The sequence below is a fragment of the Diplotaxodon limnothrissa genome, linkage group LG10 (genome assembly GCF_057381915.1).
Source record: "Diplotaxodon limnothrissa isolate DT_005_m linkage group LG10, D_limnothrissa_male_GT1.1, whole genome shotgun sequence".
Classification (NCBI taxonomy): domain Eukaryota; kingdom Metazoa; phylum Chordata; class Actinopteri; order Cichliformes; family Cichlidae; genus Diplotaxodon; species Diplotaxodon limnothrissa.
The window spans coordinates 16,182,148-16,202,746 of NC_140605.1; the positions used below are offsets into that span (position 1 = coordinate 16,182,148).

Here is a 20,599-nt window from a genome sequence, read left to right on the forward strand (position 1 = left end):
TGTCAGCTGTGTTTATTTATTTTTGACACAGCTCTCGCTCCACAGTTGTCCTGAAATCACACCAAACCCTCGCTTTCGTTTTGTTGTTGCTTCGGCTGAAGTGCGCGCACCGCCGAAAAGTCCAGGTCGGTTTTTCCGCGAAGCTCCAAAAATCTATGAAATGTGTTTGCATGTTCCTCTCCGCAAGCGGGGATGTAGAGGTGGGATTGCAAGGACCGAGAAAGCTCTGGGAACCCACGCGTTCAGCCTCTGAGAAAGTACGCTTTTCCGAAATAACTGACGGTGAATATTTTTTTTTCTTTTCACATTTACCATTAACAGAGAGGCACTCTGTAGGATTGCGTTCTCGGAGAAGAAGCTTTTTTGCCTCCCCCTGCCCTCTTCTTTTTTTTTTTGTCACCATTCTGCACGGCAGGCTGAGAGACGGACCGCTCGGACTGTGGGAGCCCTCCCCTCTGCTCGGATCTGCTTTGGTAGGTGCGAATAAAATGGGCCCGTGTTTGCAAATATGCAGATACATAGAAAAGGAGGGAGGAGGGGTTGGATGGAGGGGGGAATCACACTTTGTTGAAGTGTGCTGAAAGTTGGGATGTCATCTTTGTATAGGATCAAGTTATAGCAGGGTGAACCTGGGAGCTTCTGTGTGACTGCAGAGCATATGCTGGTACCGCAGATAGGCTACTGTGCTCAGAGTCCGTGAAGAAGCCAGTTGTTTGGATCTGTTTAGTGATTAAATGATGAAGGGAAAAAAGCTGATGAGTTTAATGTGATAGGTTGAAGGAAATGTTTTACAAGCTTCTCCCAGAAGCCAATGTCAACAGGATTCATCATTTGTCTTTATTTAACAAGTCGCCCTCAGCGCCGATACGGATCGCCACACCACCTGAACAAAAAGTCCGCTGGTTTATTGTGAATCAGCTGTTAATGATGCGCGCCAAACTTGACGTTTACACTTAATGAAAGAAATGCCTGGAGTCAGGTCACGCTTATATTTGACATCAGACTGTCAGTTTATGACTGAAACTTTTATTCAGCAGTCACCTCAAACCATTAACCGCAAAACGAATATCACAGTTTCTCACTGAGACCTGAAGAGACTATTGTTTCTTTTTTAAACATATACTATTCTTATATCTCCTACCCCCCCCCGTTCTTCTCCGGGCATCATTAGAAAGTTCCCCGGCAGCGTTTCTCGAGCTACCTGCAGATTTTACAGTCAACCCCCCTCCTCCTCTCTTCCTCACCGCCTGCAATCCGCCACCGATGATATCGCAGCTCCAAGTCCTCCATATGCTGGCGAATAATTTGAAGTCACAGTGTGCGCGGCGTGGTTGTTTTTCTCCTCTAACTTTTGTGTGCATTGCCTAATTAGGGAAAACAGAAACGCAGCAGGTTGTGGACAATGGATGAAGCCTTGAGTCTAATTATTGTCACCAGGCTTTTCTAACTCCCCCTGCCTTTTTGTGCGTGTGCGCCCGTGTGCGCACACGCAGGAGGTAGGGGAAATAGAGTGTGTAGCTCACCGTGGACAAATAAAGAGTCCGCAGACAGCGCGTCTGAAAGGGGAGGTAAGGGAGGGAGGGAGTGCATTTGCGTTGCGCATCGCTTGAACGCATTAAGCTTTCTCTCTGGAGGTCTGGAGGTGTAGTCAGCTGCTCCGGAGTTCGTGGGGGGACCAAATGATTCATAACCATGCAGGAAATCACCCCCCCCCCCCCCCCCACCTCTGTCAAAAAGCTCACCGCGATTACCTGACACGTGCGCAAGCAGTGACGTCAGTGACGGAAACTTACCTAGGAGTTAGCCCACTTCAGATCCCGTGATTTACACACGGACGTGTGCACCTGAAAGTGTCACACAGCTTCGTTTTGTCATCTTTTTGTGATTTTTTTTTTCCAGGTTAGTTGTTTTTTCACTTCAGTTTTTAAATGTGTAAATCAGGGATGATCACTGGATGACGCAAAGTGCCGTAGAGATTCACACCTGGATAATTTCACGGCGCAGCTCCAGAAATAGTGGAAAAGAGAGACGCACACTGGCCCTAAATGCTCTCTTCCTTTCCCCCATCACCCATTGATCCAACTGGTCAATGACTGAACCAGCCAACCATTCATCCATCAGTCAGCTGGCTGTCACTGTTTTGTGGGCCGGCTTTCATTTATATACACGGATCTCTTGGTATCCTCTCGCAACAGCTGGTGTGTAATCGGAGAAGAAAAACAGTTTAAAATTGTGTCTTTGAGGTGACAAGCCAGTCAGGTTTTAAGCTGTAACAAGCTGAGAGCAGCATCTGAATGTTAAATGAGCTGTTTATGTTCATACAGCAGTGCTGACAACTAGTCTTCCCTTTTTTATGGCGCTGTTAAAGTGCTACTTCATTCACAAATGATTTTCAAGCCTGAAAGTTTTTTTTTTTTGAGGTTCCAAAAGAACCTGAAAAACTCCACTTGGTTTGTGTGCACCAGATTTTTGCTGATCAGTCATACACCTGACATCATGTGGGCTTTTGAATGGCTTTTACAACGCTTTGACACAGTGTTATGGGCAGCTTTGCCTCAGGTAAGATTGGATTGTACTGACCATGTGTGGCCTAGAAGAAAAAAAAAGTTTGACATTTCCAGAAATGTACTTGTTTGCTTTCTTGCCAAGAGTTATGGGGAGACTGATATCATTCACACACACACACACACACACACACACACACACACACACACACACACACACACACACACACACACACACACACACACACACAAAGTCATTTTGCCACTTACTGATGAGAAGGAACCTATGTTATTGATCTTTATTATTTCTTGGTTAGAAAATCATCCTGGTAGATAACATCCACTTTTTTTTTTGAAAAGAACTAATATTTTAAGTCATCAGCTTAAGGTGCAAGTAGGTCACTTTTTGAACCTTTGGACTAAGTTGCCCACTGTTTCCAGTCATTATGCTAAGCTAATAATTTCCTTGCCCTAGGTTCATAATTACCCAACCATGAGGGATATTTTTAGCTATTTCTCAGCAAGAAATACAGTTGATCTGGAACATGTTTAGTTTGACTGTGAATCTAAGGTCACTGATACTGAGCTGTGAATTTAATGAAGATTGTTAATCAGGAATATCTGGATTAAGAAAAAAATCATCTTTACATGACGCCCTGTGTGACAGTGCACAACAGCTTCTCTTTGTATCACACTGTCATGTTTATTACAGTATAAAAGTATAGAGTTCAAATCAGTAGACTGGATCGGCCGATGATGACGAAGCGTGCACCTGGCTCTAATTAATGTCCAGATTTTTGCCGTCTTTTATGATTAAACAGCAACCTTTATAATCACATTAAGCGCCCCGTGTCGTACCTTTACAGGCTAGTAAATATTTTGTCAGCTGCACTAAATGATTTACCGACCACTGAAACCAAAATTTATTCTACACTCATGTATGCTTCCCCAGTTGTGCAAGAAGAGCTTAAAAAGGTGATTCAGTTTTGACTATAACAGTGAGGGTGTATCAAAACCAGCTCAAAAACACACTGATGTACAGTGAGACTTATCCTGTTAATCTGAAAGGGGCGACACCGGTAGTTGTCGGACCTTATTGATCATTTTTATTCACACCTTTATCCGTAATTCCTGTGCAGAATGTCGCGTGAAGATAGATTAACAACAAAAAGGAGAAAGAGAGCGACTCGAGAAGACGACAAGCCACATTTTACTCCTCTTTTTTATTCTGAAGGAGCTGGAAAGGAGGAATAAGACTCATTCTGGCGTTAATATGTTACCACCAGTTACAGTGTAGGGGTCATGCCAAGTCACAGAAACTTGTGGTGTAAAGTTTTAATTCATTCCCTCTTAAAGATAACATTTGACCTTAGTATATATCAATAAATCTGTGGTTTGATGTTCATTAGAGGAGGTTATCCCTACTAAGCTGTATAGTCAGAGATCAGCTTTACTAACTTTTGACGCACACCCGGTCATTTTGTTCTGGAAACAGGCTTGAAACGTGCCAGAAACGTGTTCGTTTAGAAAAGAAAAACAGGGGTTATTCCTACTAGCCGTCCATTATGTAAATCACAGCAACAGGCCAATAAAATCACAGGAAGTTGAGCTGTATCGTAGTTACTCAGTAGAAGATGCAGCTGTGGCTCAGCAGACAGTTCACATGAGGACATAAACCTTTTCTGTAAATGATGCGGTGAGGGGATCTGAAGAGCCATGATGCTGGAAGTGGAGGAGGATGATTAGCCAAAGACTATATGCCATGCTCAGGGTTTATGGTGATGGAAAGAGTGTGACTGATAGGGCAGTGAGATGGAAGGCAGATGTGTACACATATAGACACACACATACACACGCACACACAGCAGAGGAGAATGAGTGTGAGTCTTTAGATAGGTGCCCTTGCTGTCATTTCTTAGATAATGTGGTTGACCAAAGTAATAAATGTGCCTCGGTGGGCAACACACATCCTTTAAACATGTGAAATATAAATCTACGTACATGTGTTTGTCATTCCGGGTTGGTTTCCTTAACGTCATCGATTTTTTTTCTCTTTTTTTTGCCATTGCACGCCATCATATCCGAATCGGTTAAAAATTTGTTGAATAATTGATTCCTGTGTTGCAAATCTTAGGACAGCTATTGTCCATTATAATAATTTAACTCATATTTTACTGATTATTCTTCCATAGACATACCAAAAGTTTGCATCACCCAGAGCTAGAATTGTGGTTTTAACCATGCTTCATCGAGGGAGACGATTTAGCTCAAAGCCACGCTTGTCAAAGTGATATTTGAGCTAGAGTACAAAAACAACTTATGCTTACCTACGAATCCCTCTTATTAAATATCGTTAGCCGTTTCCTGAAAGGCGGCTCTGTAGTGTAGTGGTCTACACATTCACATAAAATGTAAAAGATCCCTGGAGGAGACACAAATCCCTTGGAGGTTGAATCGGGAAGGACGTCCAGCATAAAAAATCTGGCAAATCAAATATGTAGAGTGACACCTTGTGATAAAGGAGGAGCTGAAAGTAGCTTACTGAGACTCTAGCATCAACATACTGTATGTGGGTGTTGGGGGATAGGGGTGCTAAGTAGGGCTGCCACAAACGATTATTTTGATAGTCGACTAGTCACCGATTATTTATGCGATTAGTCGACTAATCAGATCATCATCCACTGGACGTAAAACTACAGCTTATTGCACCAGCAGCATCTGCTCTTATATAACTATCATTAGCTTACAGCTTTAAGCTTTTAAGGTGCTAACTAAAAATAAAGACAAGATGATAGTTTATTCAATTTTAATGAAATTTGCAGATTGTTTCGGTGAAGTTTAATAAACTCCTTGCTATCTAAAATATAACAGGACAACGGAGTATATTCTCCAGCATCTCACACTTCTGATAATCAGCTGTCTGCTTGACGTTTATTCAGCTGTGTAAAAACTATAACTTTAATCTCAGACAAACCGATTTACTCAGGAACAAATAAAATACTTAAAAAAAAAAAAAAAAGCCAAACAACAACATTTTTAATTTATCTAAGTGACTCATATATATTTAACCTGAGTAGCGAAAGACGGCGGTGGGTTTGAAAACAATTTGCCGGGAGTCCGGTGTTCTCACCGCGCTAGTGACCTAGCCCCCGGCTAGCTATCGAGCTAGTGGGTAACAGACGTCTCCGAAAACGTCGGAGCGCTTTTGAAAATATGTGGTGTCCTGATAAACTGAGCCGATATTTGAGGTTTACACAGCTACATTCTCGGCTGAAAATATGTTAAACGTTTATTTTGTGACCCAGAAAGAATAATAAGAGTAATATTAAAACTAACTAGCTGCCGCCATTGTTGGAAACTGAGCTGGGCCGCGCTATGAATTCTGGGACACAGCTGCTTCTTCTTCTTCTTCTTCTTCTTCTTCTTCGGGGTTTAACGGCAGCTGGCATCCTTGTACATGCAGTGCTGCCATCTTCTGTTTCAGTCCGTTATTACACTCTTAAATCCTGCTACTCATTCCTGCGTCTTTTGGGATCAAAGCTTCAAACGACGCGTCGACTATTAAATCAGTCGTCGACGATTTTGATAGTCGACGTAATCGTGACTAGTCGACAAATCGTGGCAGCCCTAGTGCTAAGCAAAGCAAGTCAGAAGTACTCATGAAAGGAATTGTGGTATACTTATTACAACTGAGCTCCTGTTTGAAACAGCCAATGTGTTATCTGAAAGACTTCCCTTTTCTTAAAAAAACAACAAACTAATGGTATCATTGACAGGCCAGTTACTGGAGCTGGTGTTCTGGTTGGGTTGCATCACGAGTGATCAGAAGCCATTTTCATGCGTAATGATTTTCAGCTCGAGGACTCATTTATTCCAGCAATTGAAAATGAGCCAGTTCATTAATTATGTGGGATACTCAAGTCGTTTAGTATATTTACTGTATTTAGATCACTGTTGAAATAGATCAGCCCTGATTAACCAGGAAACTCTTCAGTTTTACAATAAGCTGTTCATATTTAATTCGGGATCGTGCGTTTAAGTTCTCGCTGAAGAGTCACAACTGACCTCTATCTTCTATCTCTTCAGTGCCATTATTTCATGAAAGCCACAAACCTCCCATGCACTTCTCTGATGAGTTCACGTGCTGTTCGCACACAGCTGAGCAGAGGTAGCGGCAGTGAGAGGATGCTTCTGGGAAACTGGACCCCGGTCAGTGCTGTAGTGGGCGAAACTGAAACTATGGGGCTGAGGGGCTGCGGCGCTGGCTCTGGTTCGCTGGCGCCACATCCCCCTGAGCTGGTGAGAATGTGGGGGCTGTGCTCTTGCCTTTGAAGCTTTACCTCCCACTAATTCTGGCCTTCCAGTTTCCACACACTGCACAGACACCCCCCCCCCCCCCCCCAATCCTCTTCCCCTCCCTTTCCCTTTGTTTCCCTTATAAGGACTTGCCCGGCCATTTCCTCAGCTTTTCTGTGGGAGGTGGTGTGCTTGTTTGTGAACACGGACAGGTCAGGAGAACAGCGGCGTAGTTTTTTTTCTCTTTTCATAGCAGTCACAGGAGTCTTACACTAAAAGCTTCTAGATGCATGTGTACTCATCCACTTTGTAGTCTGCTGTGAGTGACCCTCCTCATATCTCTTACCTGCCCGTTTGATAATAACACTTTGCCAAATTTTACTGCTCCACAGTTTTGGTCTTTAACAACAAAAAACCCCCCAAAAATGAAGGGATGCTCCGATGAAAAGGACGGTCATGAGAGAAGCCTGGACTTCTGGCGTATTTTTTTATCAGCAGAAACACCTGATATTGAGCTGTGTGAGAAAGTCTAATAACATAGATATTTATTTTCTCCCATATTTTGTACCAAATTGCTGTAAGTTTCAATAAATCCAGTCTTTTCTTAAATGACTAAACTGCAATTGGGTCAATACATGCTATTTGACTTTCACTGCCAGGTTGGTCTTTAAACACACCTGTACTTACATAACAAAGGTAATGATCAATTCTGGAAAGACAACAATCACAGAGAAGTATAAAATAATTTGACAGAAGTCACAACCGTGTTGCACCCAATGCAGATCAACAAGTCGACTTCACCTGAGCACCGTTCCACTGTAGGCAATGATGACGACATGATGATTCTGAGTATATTTTCATATATTTTCAAAGGTCTTCAGAGTATTTAAGGTGAGAATGAAAAAACAAGAAGGTATAATGAACCTTTGAGTTGCAATTTGTGTTGTTTACCAAAGAAATTTCTGTTCTTAGCACAAGTTAATTGGACAATAATGAGATAACAATAAGATTTGGCTCCCTACCTTGTAATTTCTTTTTGTCGCTAACCAATCAGAGAATCTCCAGGGGAGCCGGTGTTTCTTCACCAGCCCAAAACTGCGAGGTTTGATTTTTGTAGTTTGTTAAGAAAAGAATCAGAATTAAAGCTGATTTACTGAGACAAAATTTTGGTCCCTCTCGATGGGTGATTTCTTTCTTTTTTTCTGCCTCAACTAAAAATGAGTTGGCTCTTTTCATCCGAGTTTTAATCCCTGCAGGTATTCATTTATTTATATATTATTAGAAGTGTTATTTATTGTCTCATAAGCTAATTACTATGCATCAAAGCAGCAGAAGTATTGGAAGACCAACACAAATAGTTCACATTTCAATAATTAATTCAATTATTTGCACAATATTACACTATACAACATTAATAAAATAATTTTTCCTGTTAAATTTTGTGCATTTTTATCATGTTTTGCGAGGCCTGGAACAGGATGTGAGGTTTGGTAATTTTCTAATTTATTGATCTTCACCTGATCTCGTGTGAACCTGATGTCTTTAACGTAACAATAACATTTTTTAATAAAAGCACAAATGATTAAATATAAAATTGTAACGTGAAAAGAGCAGAAGAATCTAAAAGTGTGAACGAGAAGAGCCACTCAAATCTGTTGTTCTCCTTAAGGAGCTTTATGCTGAGTTTCATCTCATTTCTCTGCTGTGTGGCCTGCAGTGCCGCCGTTTTGGTTTCTGTTAACATCATTTCGTCCACACAAGGAAGCTGGGTTTTTTTGTCTTTTAAAGCAGAAATTCTCTGTGCACTCCCAGTGCAGTACTGAGAAACACACTTAGCTTCTAGCTGGTGAACAGTGCAACATCTAGGATTTGAAGAGATGCAAATCAGACAAAAGGAAAAGCGCGGTGATTGATCAAATGAACTGAAGTCTTACAGTGAAAAAGAAACAGTTGATATGAAATGAAGTGTAAGGTGCTGTTATGTCAATATTGTTTCCCTCCCAACATACTGGTTCTTTGTACTTTTGAGTTGATTTGTGTTTCGGAGAAGTGATCATCAATGCATAACGTACACATTTCTCTCCCTGTCTAAAGTTTCCAGATGGCTCATGGAAGAGCGTGGATGAGGGCTGAGCAGTAGTGGGGACAGAGGGCTTCGAGGCCTGCCTGTCGTCGCCTGGCTGACTGCTCCATCGAGGTGAGGTACCGCTCTCACTGGGGCACAGAACGGACCGAGGAAAGGTCCCTCCTTACTCACCCCTGCCCCCTTTCCACCCTCACCCCCAACCCAGGCACATACGTTCTGGACCATGTCTAGCGGGCTATCGGAGGGTGGCCAGACAGAGGACCTGGAGCGGAGTAGCTGCAAACAGGACTCTCCTGTTATAGAGCGCCGAAACCGCAGTGGCATCATCAGTGAGCCCCTCAGTAAGAGCCTTAAGAACTCCCGCACCCTCTCCCAGTATACAGCAGTCTCCTCTGCCACCACCAATGGACACACAGACAATAGTGAGACTAAGAGCCACCCGGCCAAGCCTCAGCCCACCCCGCAGCCCCAACCCACTGTCTCTGCACTGACAGCAGCCAAGTTGGACCGAACCCTAGAACAGGTTCTGGAAGGACAGAATGGCCTGCTGCACTTTGCCCAGGCAGCAGCACTGCTAAAGCGAGCCGGTATGGAGCACATGCTCCTGCCTGGGGGAATGGGAGTGGGAGTTGGCGGTGGAGACGCAGGCTCGGGGGCTAGCGATTTGGAGGGTACGTCTGTCACGGACGCCGTAGGTGGTCCTGTTGACTTCCCATATGGAGTAGGGGGTGGCTTCCCCTTCAACCCGGGGCTTTTCATCATGACGCCGGCTGGAGTGTTTCTGGCGGACAGCGCGCTGCACATGGCCGGCCTGGCCGAGTACCCAGTGCAGAGCGAGCTGGCCTCTGCTATCAACTCTGGTAAAAAGAAGCGAAAACGTTGTGGGATGTGCCCACCTTGCCGACGGCGGATTAATTGTGAGCAGTGCAGCAGCTGCCGGAATCGAAAAACGGGCCACCAGATCTGCAAGTTTCGCAAATGTGAGGAACTGAAGAAGAAGCCCTCTGCTGCTCTGGAGGTAAGACAGTGTTTGTTATGATGTGCCATTGCTTTAGGAGGCCCTTCTGATGCAAAAGGTCACTAAAAAGCTATTTGGATGCATTTACCATTCATTATCTGTAAAGGTAAAGAAATATGAGCCACACAGTTGTAATTATTGGCTTTAAGATTTGTAGCTGGGAAGTTAGCAGGGAAAATCCCAAAACCTTTGTAAAAGTTGCCACAAAGACTTTTAAACTTTACAAACAAATCTGAGAATCACACTGGAAGGCACAAATGAGATTCATACCTGAATGTCCCTGCCCTTTAATGTGGCTAGTACAGGGAGGCTTTTTGGTGGGGTGATGGCTCCACAAGCAGGAAAATGACAGGTGGTGAAGAGTGCGGTGGGTAAGTTCATGCCATGGGGTGTCTTTAATCTGTTCACCATAACTAACAAGCGCTGTGTCCACATTTCTTTACTGGAAGACTGATTCACCGGCTAAAAAACAAGCATGTCATTTTAAAATGATGCGACTTAATGTAGTTCCCTTTACTAGAGCACTTTGGATTTGATCCCATATAAAACTGCCTTGTGTGTTCCTCTGTTTAACTGCCAGGAAATGCAAATAAAATGGTGTGTGTGGAGGCAGAGTGGAAGTAATTGTGAATATGTGTACAGTATGCATGTAAGCATACATGTGTGGGCATTTTTGTGTATGTGTACACATGTAACAAGGTCCATCTGGCTACAGAGCTGTCATCTGGAGCACCAGGTGTCAGCGTGGCACATGCACCCCCACCTAACCCCCATCTCCTCCCCCTGCCACTGTCCTTCGCCGCCACTGTCCTTCTCTCCTGTGACACTCCTGTTCATCTAAATGGCACTCTGAACTTCCTGTCTGCTTCCGCCGTCACACTCAGCGGCCTAACTAACTCTGGCTGCAGTGACAGAATGACCAATCATGAAATCCATCTGAGCAGATGTTCCATCTCAAAGGAAATAAACTTTTGCGATCAATGCCTAATAGTGTCGCTTTGCCGTTACATAATGAATTGACAGATATGTAACCCTGTGAACCAGCGGAGAGGCCGCTGGTGTAATTGACACAAACTGGATCTATGATTCCAACTGGTTTTAGCTTTACCACTTTCGCTTTCTGATGTTGATTGAAGGTGACAGCTTGACCTCATCCTAGCAGGCTAAAGGTGTTCAGTCTCCACATTCTGACTTTGACCATCCAAAGTCAAACTTGATAGCATGTTCACTGGACACTTTGAGTAATGCAGACATTTTTTAGCTTGTGTGTACACTTTAATGTGACGTTAGAAAGGGATTAGCTTAGTTTAGCTTGATTAATGTAGGTTAATATAGCTCTTTAGCCCTTTAAGATTATGTCTTGCTAAGCAACCAACATTATAATGTATAAGTAATATATAAAAATATATATATAAAAAAGTGCATAGAATCAAATTCTATTAACATCATCTTTACATTGTACTACATTCATAAACTGTGCTTTAGTATTCTTTAAAATGTCTTTACTGACAAATAATTTAAAGTCTTGCACTACATTCATTGTTCCTATATGATGGATGTGAATTAAACTTTTGCATACAGTGCATTTATTACCACTTTGAAATAATTGCACGAGGGGGTAATGTAACTTTTGTCCAGTATCTTGATCATTTTCTGGAAACAGTCGTTACTGACTGTGTTTAGTGGACACACATCTATGGCCAAAGTCAGACATTTGGTGATTTCAGTGCATCTCCGTGAGCTGGATATGTTGACACATCGTTGCGGTTGCCTTTCACAGACATCTGAACTGATGCTATACGATTTATGTTAGCAGCAACAATACGTTGTTTTTCTTGGTTTTAATTATATGCATTAAACGCTGCAGTTTGTGGTGGCTTCTCAGGCGCTTCAATAAGTTTGTTGTGTTTCTTTATGGGGCAGACACACAGCGCTCTGTGCATGTGATTTCTTCCTAGTAAACATCACTTTTGCTAAACCCAAAAGGATTTCCAGAAAACGGCCTGCTGGACGTTTGAGGTTTTTTCCCTGTTGTTTATCTGTTTTCGTGCACTGCTACTCGTCCAGACTAGTCCAGGTAACTTCAAGCGACGTGGTGCAGGGAACATCTGTGATTGGCACGTGTTGAGCGCTGATAATATTGCTCAGTCACGCTCATTGAATGGTGGGAAGACAGAACTGTGATCAAGATTACAATTGGATTGATTGTGTGGCCCTAATTTTGTCTGTCTAAAGCAAAGGATGAACTCATGAATCTTTTTTTTCTTCATTCTTCCCCCTTAAGTCTGCACAGAGAGGTACTACTACTCCTATTTCAGGGCATCACAGCCAGTAATGCTGTCTCTGTCTAATGAGCTCAGTCTAACCAAGTGCTTTTTATTATAGCCATGATATAGAAATACCTAAAAAAAAAAAGGAGAGAAGAAGAAGATCAGAAGAGTTCGTCCATAACAAGGTGGAAACCTCCCCAAATCCTATCCATTGCAATGCTCGTCAGCACGTCAGACTGAAAAAGGGCTTCTACTGTATGTGTAATTTTAAAGAATAGTGACTCAGCATTGATTTGATCTTATTTATCCTTAGAGGACTAACTGATTCTGTCAGAGTGGAGGTTGTGCCTGGTTTGACTGACTTGGAGCTGGAATTTGTAGTTTGACAGCATCCTTGGCAATAGTTTTTATGCAGCGTGTAAATAAATGTAAAAAAGAAAAATAACTGGCAACATTAAAAAGTTTACAGAAATGCTAATGGAGTAAAAACCTTTTACAAACACGCCATAACTTATTACTGGCCCTTCCGTGAGCTGAAAGTGTGAAACTAACCTGGTCAGACACGACCATTGTTAGGGGAAAACAGCCAGATGTTCCCTGATGCTGAAAAACAGACTGATCTGTATGAATATTATCATTTTGCTTTTGCCTCTCGCATTGTTCAGATTCAAATTGATGAGAAGATCCATTTGTCTTTGTCGATGATTCACCGAAAATGGTGAAATGTGTCAGCTTGCTATGTAGGTGGTGCGGCTCAATGTCTCTTAGAGAAAAGGATTTAATTTTAATTTATGATTTGCAATTGATGTTGTCATGGCAGTTAGCCTAACACCAGTTGTTCACACCGCGGATGCCAAACCCGAGGGGATTGGAATAATCACGGTAGTTGACGGAAGTCATGTTGTTTGGAAGGGCGCAGCCCGCTGATGTTCCTAGTGACCACCTCACATAAACCTGTCAAAGCTTTAAGTAGAATCGCACTGACTTCAGTAATTACTTGCAACTAATTTATTTAATAACCCTGTCAAACTGTTTCCCCTGTTTTTTCTGACCAGATATGGGGAGGCTAATCTTTTATTGCCGCTTAATTAAATGTGAAAAATAATACAGCAATACAAGAATAATGAATATTGTCAGCGTCTCCTATTACATCATCTCACGATAGCATCTGCAGAGCAGCGTAGTTGACCAGAGCACGCCGTGTGCTTTCAAAGTCAAGCATTGCCTGACCTAATCCATTAGTAGCTGGAGTAAACATGAAATGTTGTCACTTTTCACTTCACTGAATATGCCACAATAAAGTTGGCCGGTACATCAGATATTAAATAGAACAACAAGTGCTTTGTTGTTGTGCAACAGATGAAGTCTGACTTCTGTTGAACAATGCTGCAGTGCCTCCTTGGATGTGTGAATATTCCTGCAGATCCACAGATGCAGCAAGGCTACATTTGGGAAAAGGTGGGAAACGTTCATGATAAGGTGACTGGCAGTCTAACAAACTCACATTTTTTTTAGGTAATCCCTCTGATGCTGCTTTATAAACCTAGTGGTCTTATTAATTCAAAGAGGTCCGTGAGCTGTTACGCCTTTACCCTGAATGTTATTTGATATCTTTTCCCTTGGAGCAGAGCTCTGCCAGTACTACAAAAGTTTCATTTTTGTCTGTCTTTGTTCTTAAGCCTGCAGATCTTGTTTAGCAGGTGATGAGATCACAGATCAAAGCCCGAACTGCACTGTCAGAGTGTGATGTCATCAGTACATCACACTCTGAGACTGAGATTCACGAAGGGGAAATCATGTCAGAAGAAAGAGCAGAGACTCAGCGTAATTCACTAATGTCTGTACCGCCTAGATGCTGTGAAAATGTGTTTCACGCAGTATTTATTTAGTTTTTAAACACGGGCTTTAGAAGAGAACTTCCTACTTTCCATTAATGCATATTCAGGGCAACTTGGGAAGCACCTGCGCCAGAACAGAAGATCCTCCTGGCTTTCACAGTCCACAGTGAGCTGCAGTGAGCCTTAGCTGTAGCTCAGACAGCCCCTAAGTGTCACATTTCCTTCCAATCAAAGATAGTGCAGCACATCCCCGTCTGCTGTGGCTTTAATACTCAGCGCACAGTTTCTAAAGGAGCATTATGTCTTATTTAACACGTTGCGCGGTCAGTTTATCAGATGGTTTTGACTGTTTTTTCAGCTCGTCTATGTGTGCGCGCAGCTGCAGCTAGAAAAGACTGGCAGAAATATCCTGGCTTCGCTTCCCTGAATTTGCATTGAAAGGTTTTTCTTCTCGTGTTTGTACCGAGCCTATGAGCGTATACACGTCGGTACACAAGTGCAGTCCAGCAGCAGTGTGCTTATTTTAAGGGTGTTGACGGTTTCCATTGAAAGCTCATGGCAGCTCAAAGAGGAGCGTAAAATTGGCAAGTGAGGGGGAGTCAGTATGCTGAGGCCTTTGCCACCTCATAGCTCACTGGCTGAAGGTGTCTGGATTTATTCTGGGAATGTTACATTTGATAGAAATAAGTGGGAAGGCAGTTCCTTTCTGTGCTACGTCTGAATACCCTCAAGTGATGTAAGTCTCAGCGATGCTGTTTGGCATAAAAAAAGTAAAAGGAAAGCCGGGGTTAGGAAGTGTACTTTGTTTTTACTTGAATGTCATTGTGTGCTTGGGATGTACTGTACTGGAGTGTCGGGACTACTTAAAAGATAAGACCAGCTGTTTTTTATGTTGTTGTTTTTGTCTACTCATAGAAGAGCCTGTTCTGTTATGAAATTCAGTGGTTGTGTGCTTGAGATGCAGCTAACACCTAAACATACAAGTGTTTTCCATTGGGAGCCACTTTGCCAGTATCAGACGCTGATATGGGAGTAGCATATTCCCTCATGGTCTTTCCTGGCTCCCAGACACTGTACATCAGGCAGTCAGGACAGCAGCGACTCACACAAAGTGACAGGCATGCAGACTGACACAGAGACACATGGGTGTGTGGGCAAGTTGCTGGGCGGGCAGAGGGACAAGTCAGAGTGGACAGTCAAGGGAGAGTTAGGTACAACGAGAGAGACGAGGTTTTCAGGCAGCCAAGGTGTCGTACTCACTGCTGCTATAAGCGAAAAGGACCCATGAGGCCCCGGGGGGCAAAAAAAAAATCTTGAATTTCACAGAATATCCCAGTTACTGCAACTTTAAGCCACATTTATTTTCCCTGAACTGCAGCATTCTCTTTCACTTTAACTTCACAATACAACTACCTGACTGACTAAAGGGCAATAACCCAACCAATAGGCTGGCTTCTTTCATACTTAAAAAAAATGGTCTGATTGCCTTGTAGGCTGTATTTAACATTTTATTAAGTCAATCTATAATATTGCTTCTGCTGTAGCATTTCCCACTGAGTATTCTTTTAATATAAGATATAAAAGGTAGATTTAATCAATGCGGCGTAGTATTGTGTGCATCCATTGCTATAATCAGTCTAAAAAAAACAATAGAGATGTCTGGTCGGGCTACAGAGGACGGACGTCTAAATTGATGGTTTTGCAGTCAGATCTCTATAAATATTGTTGAAATTGTGCACATCGCATACAGAAAAAAATCTGACACTTTATAACTTGATGTTTGTCTAATATTTGGTCTAACTCGCGATGAATGATCAGTACTTCTGTGGTTGTAGTCGACTGTAAATGTAAATTAGCCATGGCTGATATCTCCGAAGGGCCCGTAGTAATAGAGGTAATGTTGCCTTGCTTACATCAATGTCCAGCTCAGAAATTTAAATACAGTAGTGTTAAATATTTTTAAAGTAAATGCTGGCTGGTTAAAACAATTTTAAGACATATATGTTATACACAACAACACAACAAAATCTTCAGGTGTCGAACAGATGAATATTATTGTTTAGAAACACTGTTGAAAGAGCTACAATACGTAGAGGCCTCTAAAAATCTTTCAGTTTAAACGCAGCTTTAAGATAGATGTCCATGTGTCTTTTGATCTGGGATTAATGGCCGTGGGTCTGATGGGTTAAAGTTAAGATGAACGTTGAAGTCAAACGTTAGATGATGAGTAGAAAAGTAATCTGCACCTATTTTGCAACAAAAGGCAATTTAACCACGGTACTTTGGACCGGGTAACATTTACATATCATTTTCAACAAACCACAGGTGTGAACTGCATCAAAGGATTCACGCACAAGATTAAGATATAAATCGTGGTATCTGCAAATCTCTCCTGCGCCACCTCATGAGCTGCTCGGCTTACTACGAGACATGATTGTTTTGGAGCAGGGGTGCCCAATCCCGGTCCTCGAGAGCTACCGTCCTGCAGCTTTTAGATGCATCCCTACTCCAACACAGCTGAATCAAATGGTTTGATTACCTCTTCAGCATGCCATCGTGTTTGGCAAAGGCCTGATAACAAGCCATTCATTTGATTCAGCTGTGTTGGAGTAGGGATGCATCTAAAAGCTGCAGGATAGTAGCTCTCGAGGACTGGGATTGGGCAGCCCTGTTTTGGAGGATGCCCCAAGCAGCATGCCTTCAGTTGGCATACATTACAACTATTTGAAGTTTGCCCCCCAGACGTTGTGCTTTAGTAGTTTCACATCTGTTAAAGTGACATATCTGTAAAACACAACCTTTAGGGCAACATCTTTACCAAAATGAAGACGGGACAGGAGACAGTCAGTTTGCGGGAGTCCCCTGGGCTTTTTTACATACTTGCAGGATCCAACCATGAGAGTGGTGCACATTTTCATATGTAGCACAAACCTGAGAAAATATTTGATAAATTAGTCTGCCCCAGACATGGAGGCAGGATGGATGAGGATCTAATAATAAATATGACACTGTGTAGTCACAGAGCACACAGCTGTTAGCTACAGTTAAACTGCAATCCTCAGTAAAGGTTTGATGTGTTTACTGAACTCTAGTAAAGTGTCTTTGAAGGCATCGCTAATAAAACAAAATTAACTATTAAAATGACAGAATAACAGTTTAACTGAAGTTAGCAACTCCATATTCCATGTCTGAAGAAGACTTTGGTCACATTATACAATTAATAAGTAACTGAGATGATAATCAGCAGACAAATAAATGAAGACAACAACTGATTATGTCAGTGCATGTGTATGGTTTAATAATAAATAATAAATTCAAGGCCTTTGGGTTGATAGATCAGATTGTGTTTGTGTAATTACTCCGGTCCTGGCTGCGAGATGTGTTTAGTGGTCAAGTAAGAGGAATCGTATCAAATGTATTTACAATCAATCACAATCGACTCTTGGAAGAGAGCGCTTGCTTAGGAAAATGCATCATCGCCTCAGCCAGACAAACAGTGAATCTTTATGCCAGCTGGAGGTCATTCGCGGTTTTTGACTCAGTTGTTTTAAAGGTTCTTTTCTTTTCTGGTCGTTGTGAGCTACAGACGCTGCAACATCCCACATGTGCAATTGTGTGCAGAGATGCTTTGTGTTTCGTTCCTTTTTTTTTTTGTAGGTGTCTGTGAAAAAAGTAGTGAAAACTGTTGATGATAAAGCAATGAGAACAATAGCCAGAACATTCACCGGTGCCCTGGGGCCAAAACATGATTTCATGATAGGTTAAACTGGTTTCCGGGGATCAGTAACAGATAACAATAAGCAGCGTAACCTGAGCTCTCTTAAAAAAAACATTAATTTCATTTGACTTTTGTGGTATAGTCCACACCGGTAAGACAAATGTGCATGCATTGTTCGAAAAAACACATCCATAGATTTTTAGTGATTGGCCACTTCACACCCACAGATCCCATCTGTTTGAACCTTTGCAATCAGTGTTGGTGAAAAAGGGGGTTTCTATTCCTGAAACGCTGCCATTTTTCCATTGATTGCACATGTTTAATAATGAGGAAAAACGGCGTTTACAGTTCGGTCGAGGGATGTGTTGTTTTTCCCTCCGCACACATTACGTCATGGTCAGTCTAGCCCCTACCAGATTTTTGACATCTGCGACAGTGCCAGATGTTGCTGTGTCCTCTGTCTGTCTTCTTAACAGCTGAGTACCACCACAGAAAGGTCATCACAGAGATGGATGAGAGGCTAGCACACTTTAACACACGGATCATCAAATCATCTTAGATGTACATTGGCTGTTAACCTCTGGGTTTGTGGATTGTATTAATATTCATTTGAGCCAAAAAGGATTTGCTGACAGGATCAACTGAAAGCTGTAGGGAAAATTTAGGCTATACCCAATTCAAACCTGCATCCGTAAACATGAGAAGTTGAGACGTTGAGAGGCAGAGCTACGAGCAGCGCCGTAATATTCTGTCAGATTATTCCTGTTTGAGTCAACATCACAAATAAAGCACAGTGTGGGTTATATTTGGCTGGGACCACCAGAATAATTACCTTGTTTGAATTCTTTTTACCCAAGCAAAAGTGTTTTATTTTTGTCAGCGGGAGTTAACTTTCAAAATGAAAGTACACGAAACCTGTGGAGCACGAACCCTGTTGTCATTCAGTTTCATGTCCAGATATGAACAATAGCAGTTAAAAGAACACTGTACTGCTGATTCAAGGGTAGAGGAATGGTTTAAGTGGGCCTGAAAAGTAATTAGAGCTGGCATTGTTTCTGGTTTCAAACAAGCTTCTTGAACTAATGGGCCATTTGCTGCCGAGCTGCCTTTGTTGAAAAACTTGTAATTTCACTGCAGCTGTGAAAAAGAGCTGCACAACAGTTTACCGGAAAAAAAAATCAAGTCTGATTATGTTCAGGTTACAAATAATTTTTAAATTTGAATTTCATTAGAATCGAAAAAAATTGTTCTGAGGGGAACTATAAATATGAGGCCGGTACACACCCTTAGTGCATCTTTTGTTTACTTTTCCGTGTCATCACGAGCACGTGTGTTTTTGTGTTTGCACTCGCAGTATGCATGATTCCTTATGAAACCTTCTGCTGTTGAGTACTGATGGAGAAGTGGAAATGAATCCAGCGTTTATGAGAATTTTAGTTCAACGGTCTCGCTGTTTGGTGCGATTTCGGGGGTGTATTGTGAGTGTCGGTTAACGTGCCGCTGTGTGTGGAGGTGTGTGACTGTACTTGAATACATATTGGTTCGGTGCGAGAGTGTGTGTGGGTGCATAAATGTTTCCCGAGCTCCTCCTGCCTCGCTCCAGGCAGAGCCGGCCTAAAGGAAGAATCCGTGCTGCAGAATCGAGTTGCACTTTACAGGACGCCAGCCGTGCTGCGGCTCCAGGGACCCGAGCTGCTCTCTATCTCCCGACTGGCAGGCTGCTGCTGAGCCCTGCAGCTGCATGCATGTGTGCCACTCCTGCTCAGTTCAATCAGGCACACAGATAACCACAGCGAGCGAGAGAGAGAGTGAAGGGGTGGGGGAGACGGGAAACGGCATCATCATTGATGATGGTGTGGGAGAGCAACGCGTGTGGTGGCTAAATAATAAATGTGGCATATTGGGTTTTGTGTGAAGCCAGGACTGAAGCCTGTTCCTGTGGTGCTGCCGAGGATAAAGATGTGAAGATTTCAGACCTAGTCATCCAGGGGTGGGGGATGGAAGTGGTGGACGACTGATTAGCTGCTAAACTTAATTTACATTAATCATTCCAGTCGATTGTCAATTGGAAATACTTCACCTTCATCTCAAGTTTTTTGTTTTTTGTCCTCGTCTTTTGTATGACTGGTGTGAGATTGCTAATTGAATCTCAACAAGTTGTCACACTATGGCCTCTGGTAGCAAACAATTTTACTTCATGCATTAAGCAATCACTGTTTCATTAACTAATCACTGGTTGGTGCCCAAAAATGAGGCAGAGGAACTCTCTGTTAACTGGAGGGAAACATTAGACACGCCTCGATTTTCAAGTTTCGAAAAATGTTTAGCAGTTAAGTGGTGGACTTGACATTATCTTTGCAATGCCAAATAGAATGTGTTGCTTTTCATTAACAACTACACCCGCATCTTCTCTCTGCTCTTCCCCTATCTGCTCCTCTCCTCTCCCATCCCCTTCCCCCCTTTTTCCTCCCTCTTTGTCTTCTGTTTCTCCAAGAAGGTGATGCTTCCTACAGGAGCGGCGTTCCGGTGGTTCCAGTAGGACTCCTCCTCCTCCTCCGCTCCCTACCCAAAGCTCTGCCATGAAGTGCAATGCCAACTCCTGGATTGTCTCCGGAACAGACACTGGCTAATAAACAAGCTAGCAACAAATAAAATTATAGAAAAAACCCCAACAAAAAACAAAAAAACTAAACTAATAAAAGCAGAAAAAAAGAGGAAAAAAATCAGCCGGATAATGGATGCACCTACTTATTCCTTGAACCAAAAATGAAAACGTAAAGAAAAGCATCTATGGCAACTTTCATTCCCTTTTCTATGTTTCCATTTTGGTACCTTTTGTCCTTATCCCAGCAGGTTTTTTCTGTCGCTT

At 42.5% G+C, this 20,599-nt stretch overlaps 1 protein-coding gene across 1 annotated transcript; it reads left to right on the forward strand.

Moving 5' to 3' along the window:
* Window positions 1-210: 210 nt before the first annotated feature.
* Window positions 211-20,397, forward strand: cxxc5a (CXXC finger protein 5a). The gene is made up of 3 exons (XM_085363726.1): window positions 211-473; window positions 8,895-9,904; window positions 20,228-20,397. The coding sequence occupies exons 2-3, from the start codon at window positions 9,110-9,112 to the stop codon at window positions 20,267-20,269; spliced, it is 837 nt and encodes a 278-aa protein (XP_085219852.1). The 5' UTR covers window positions 211-473; window positions 8,895-9,109; the 3' UTR covers window positions 20,270-20,397.
* Window positions 20,398-20,599: the final 202 nt, after the last annotated feature.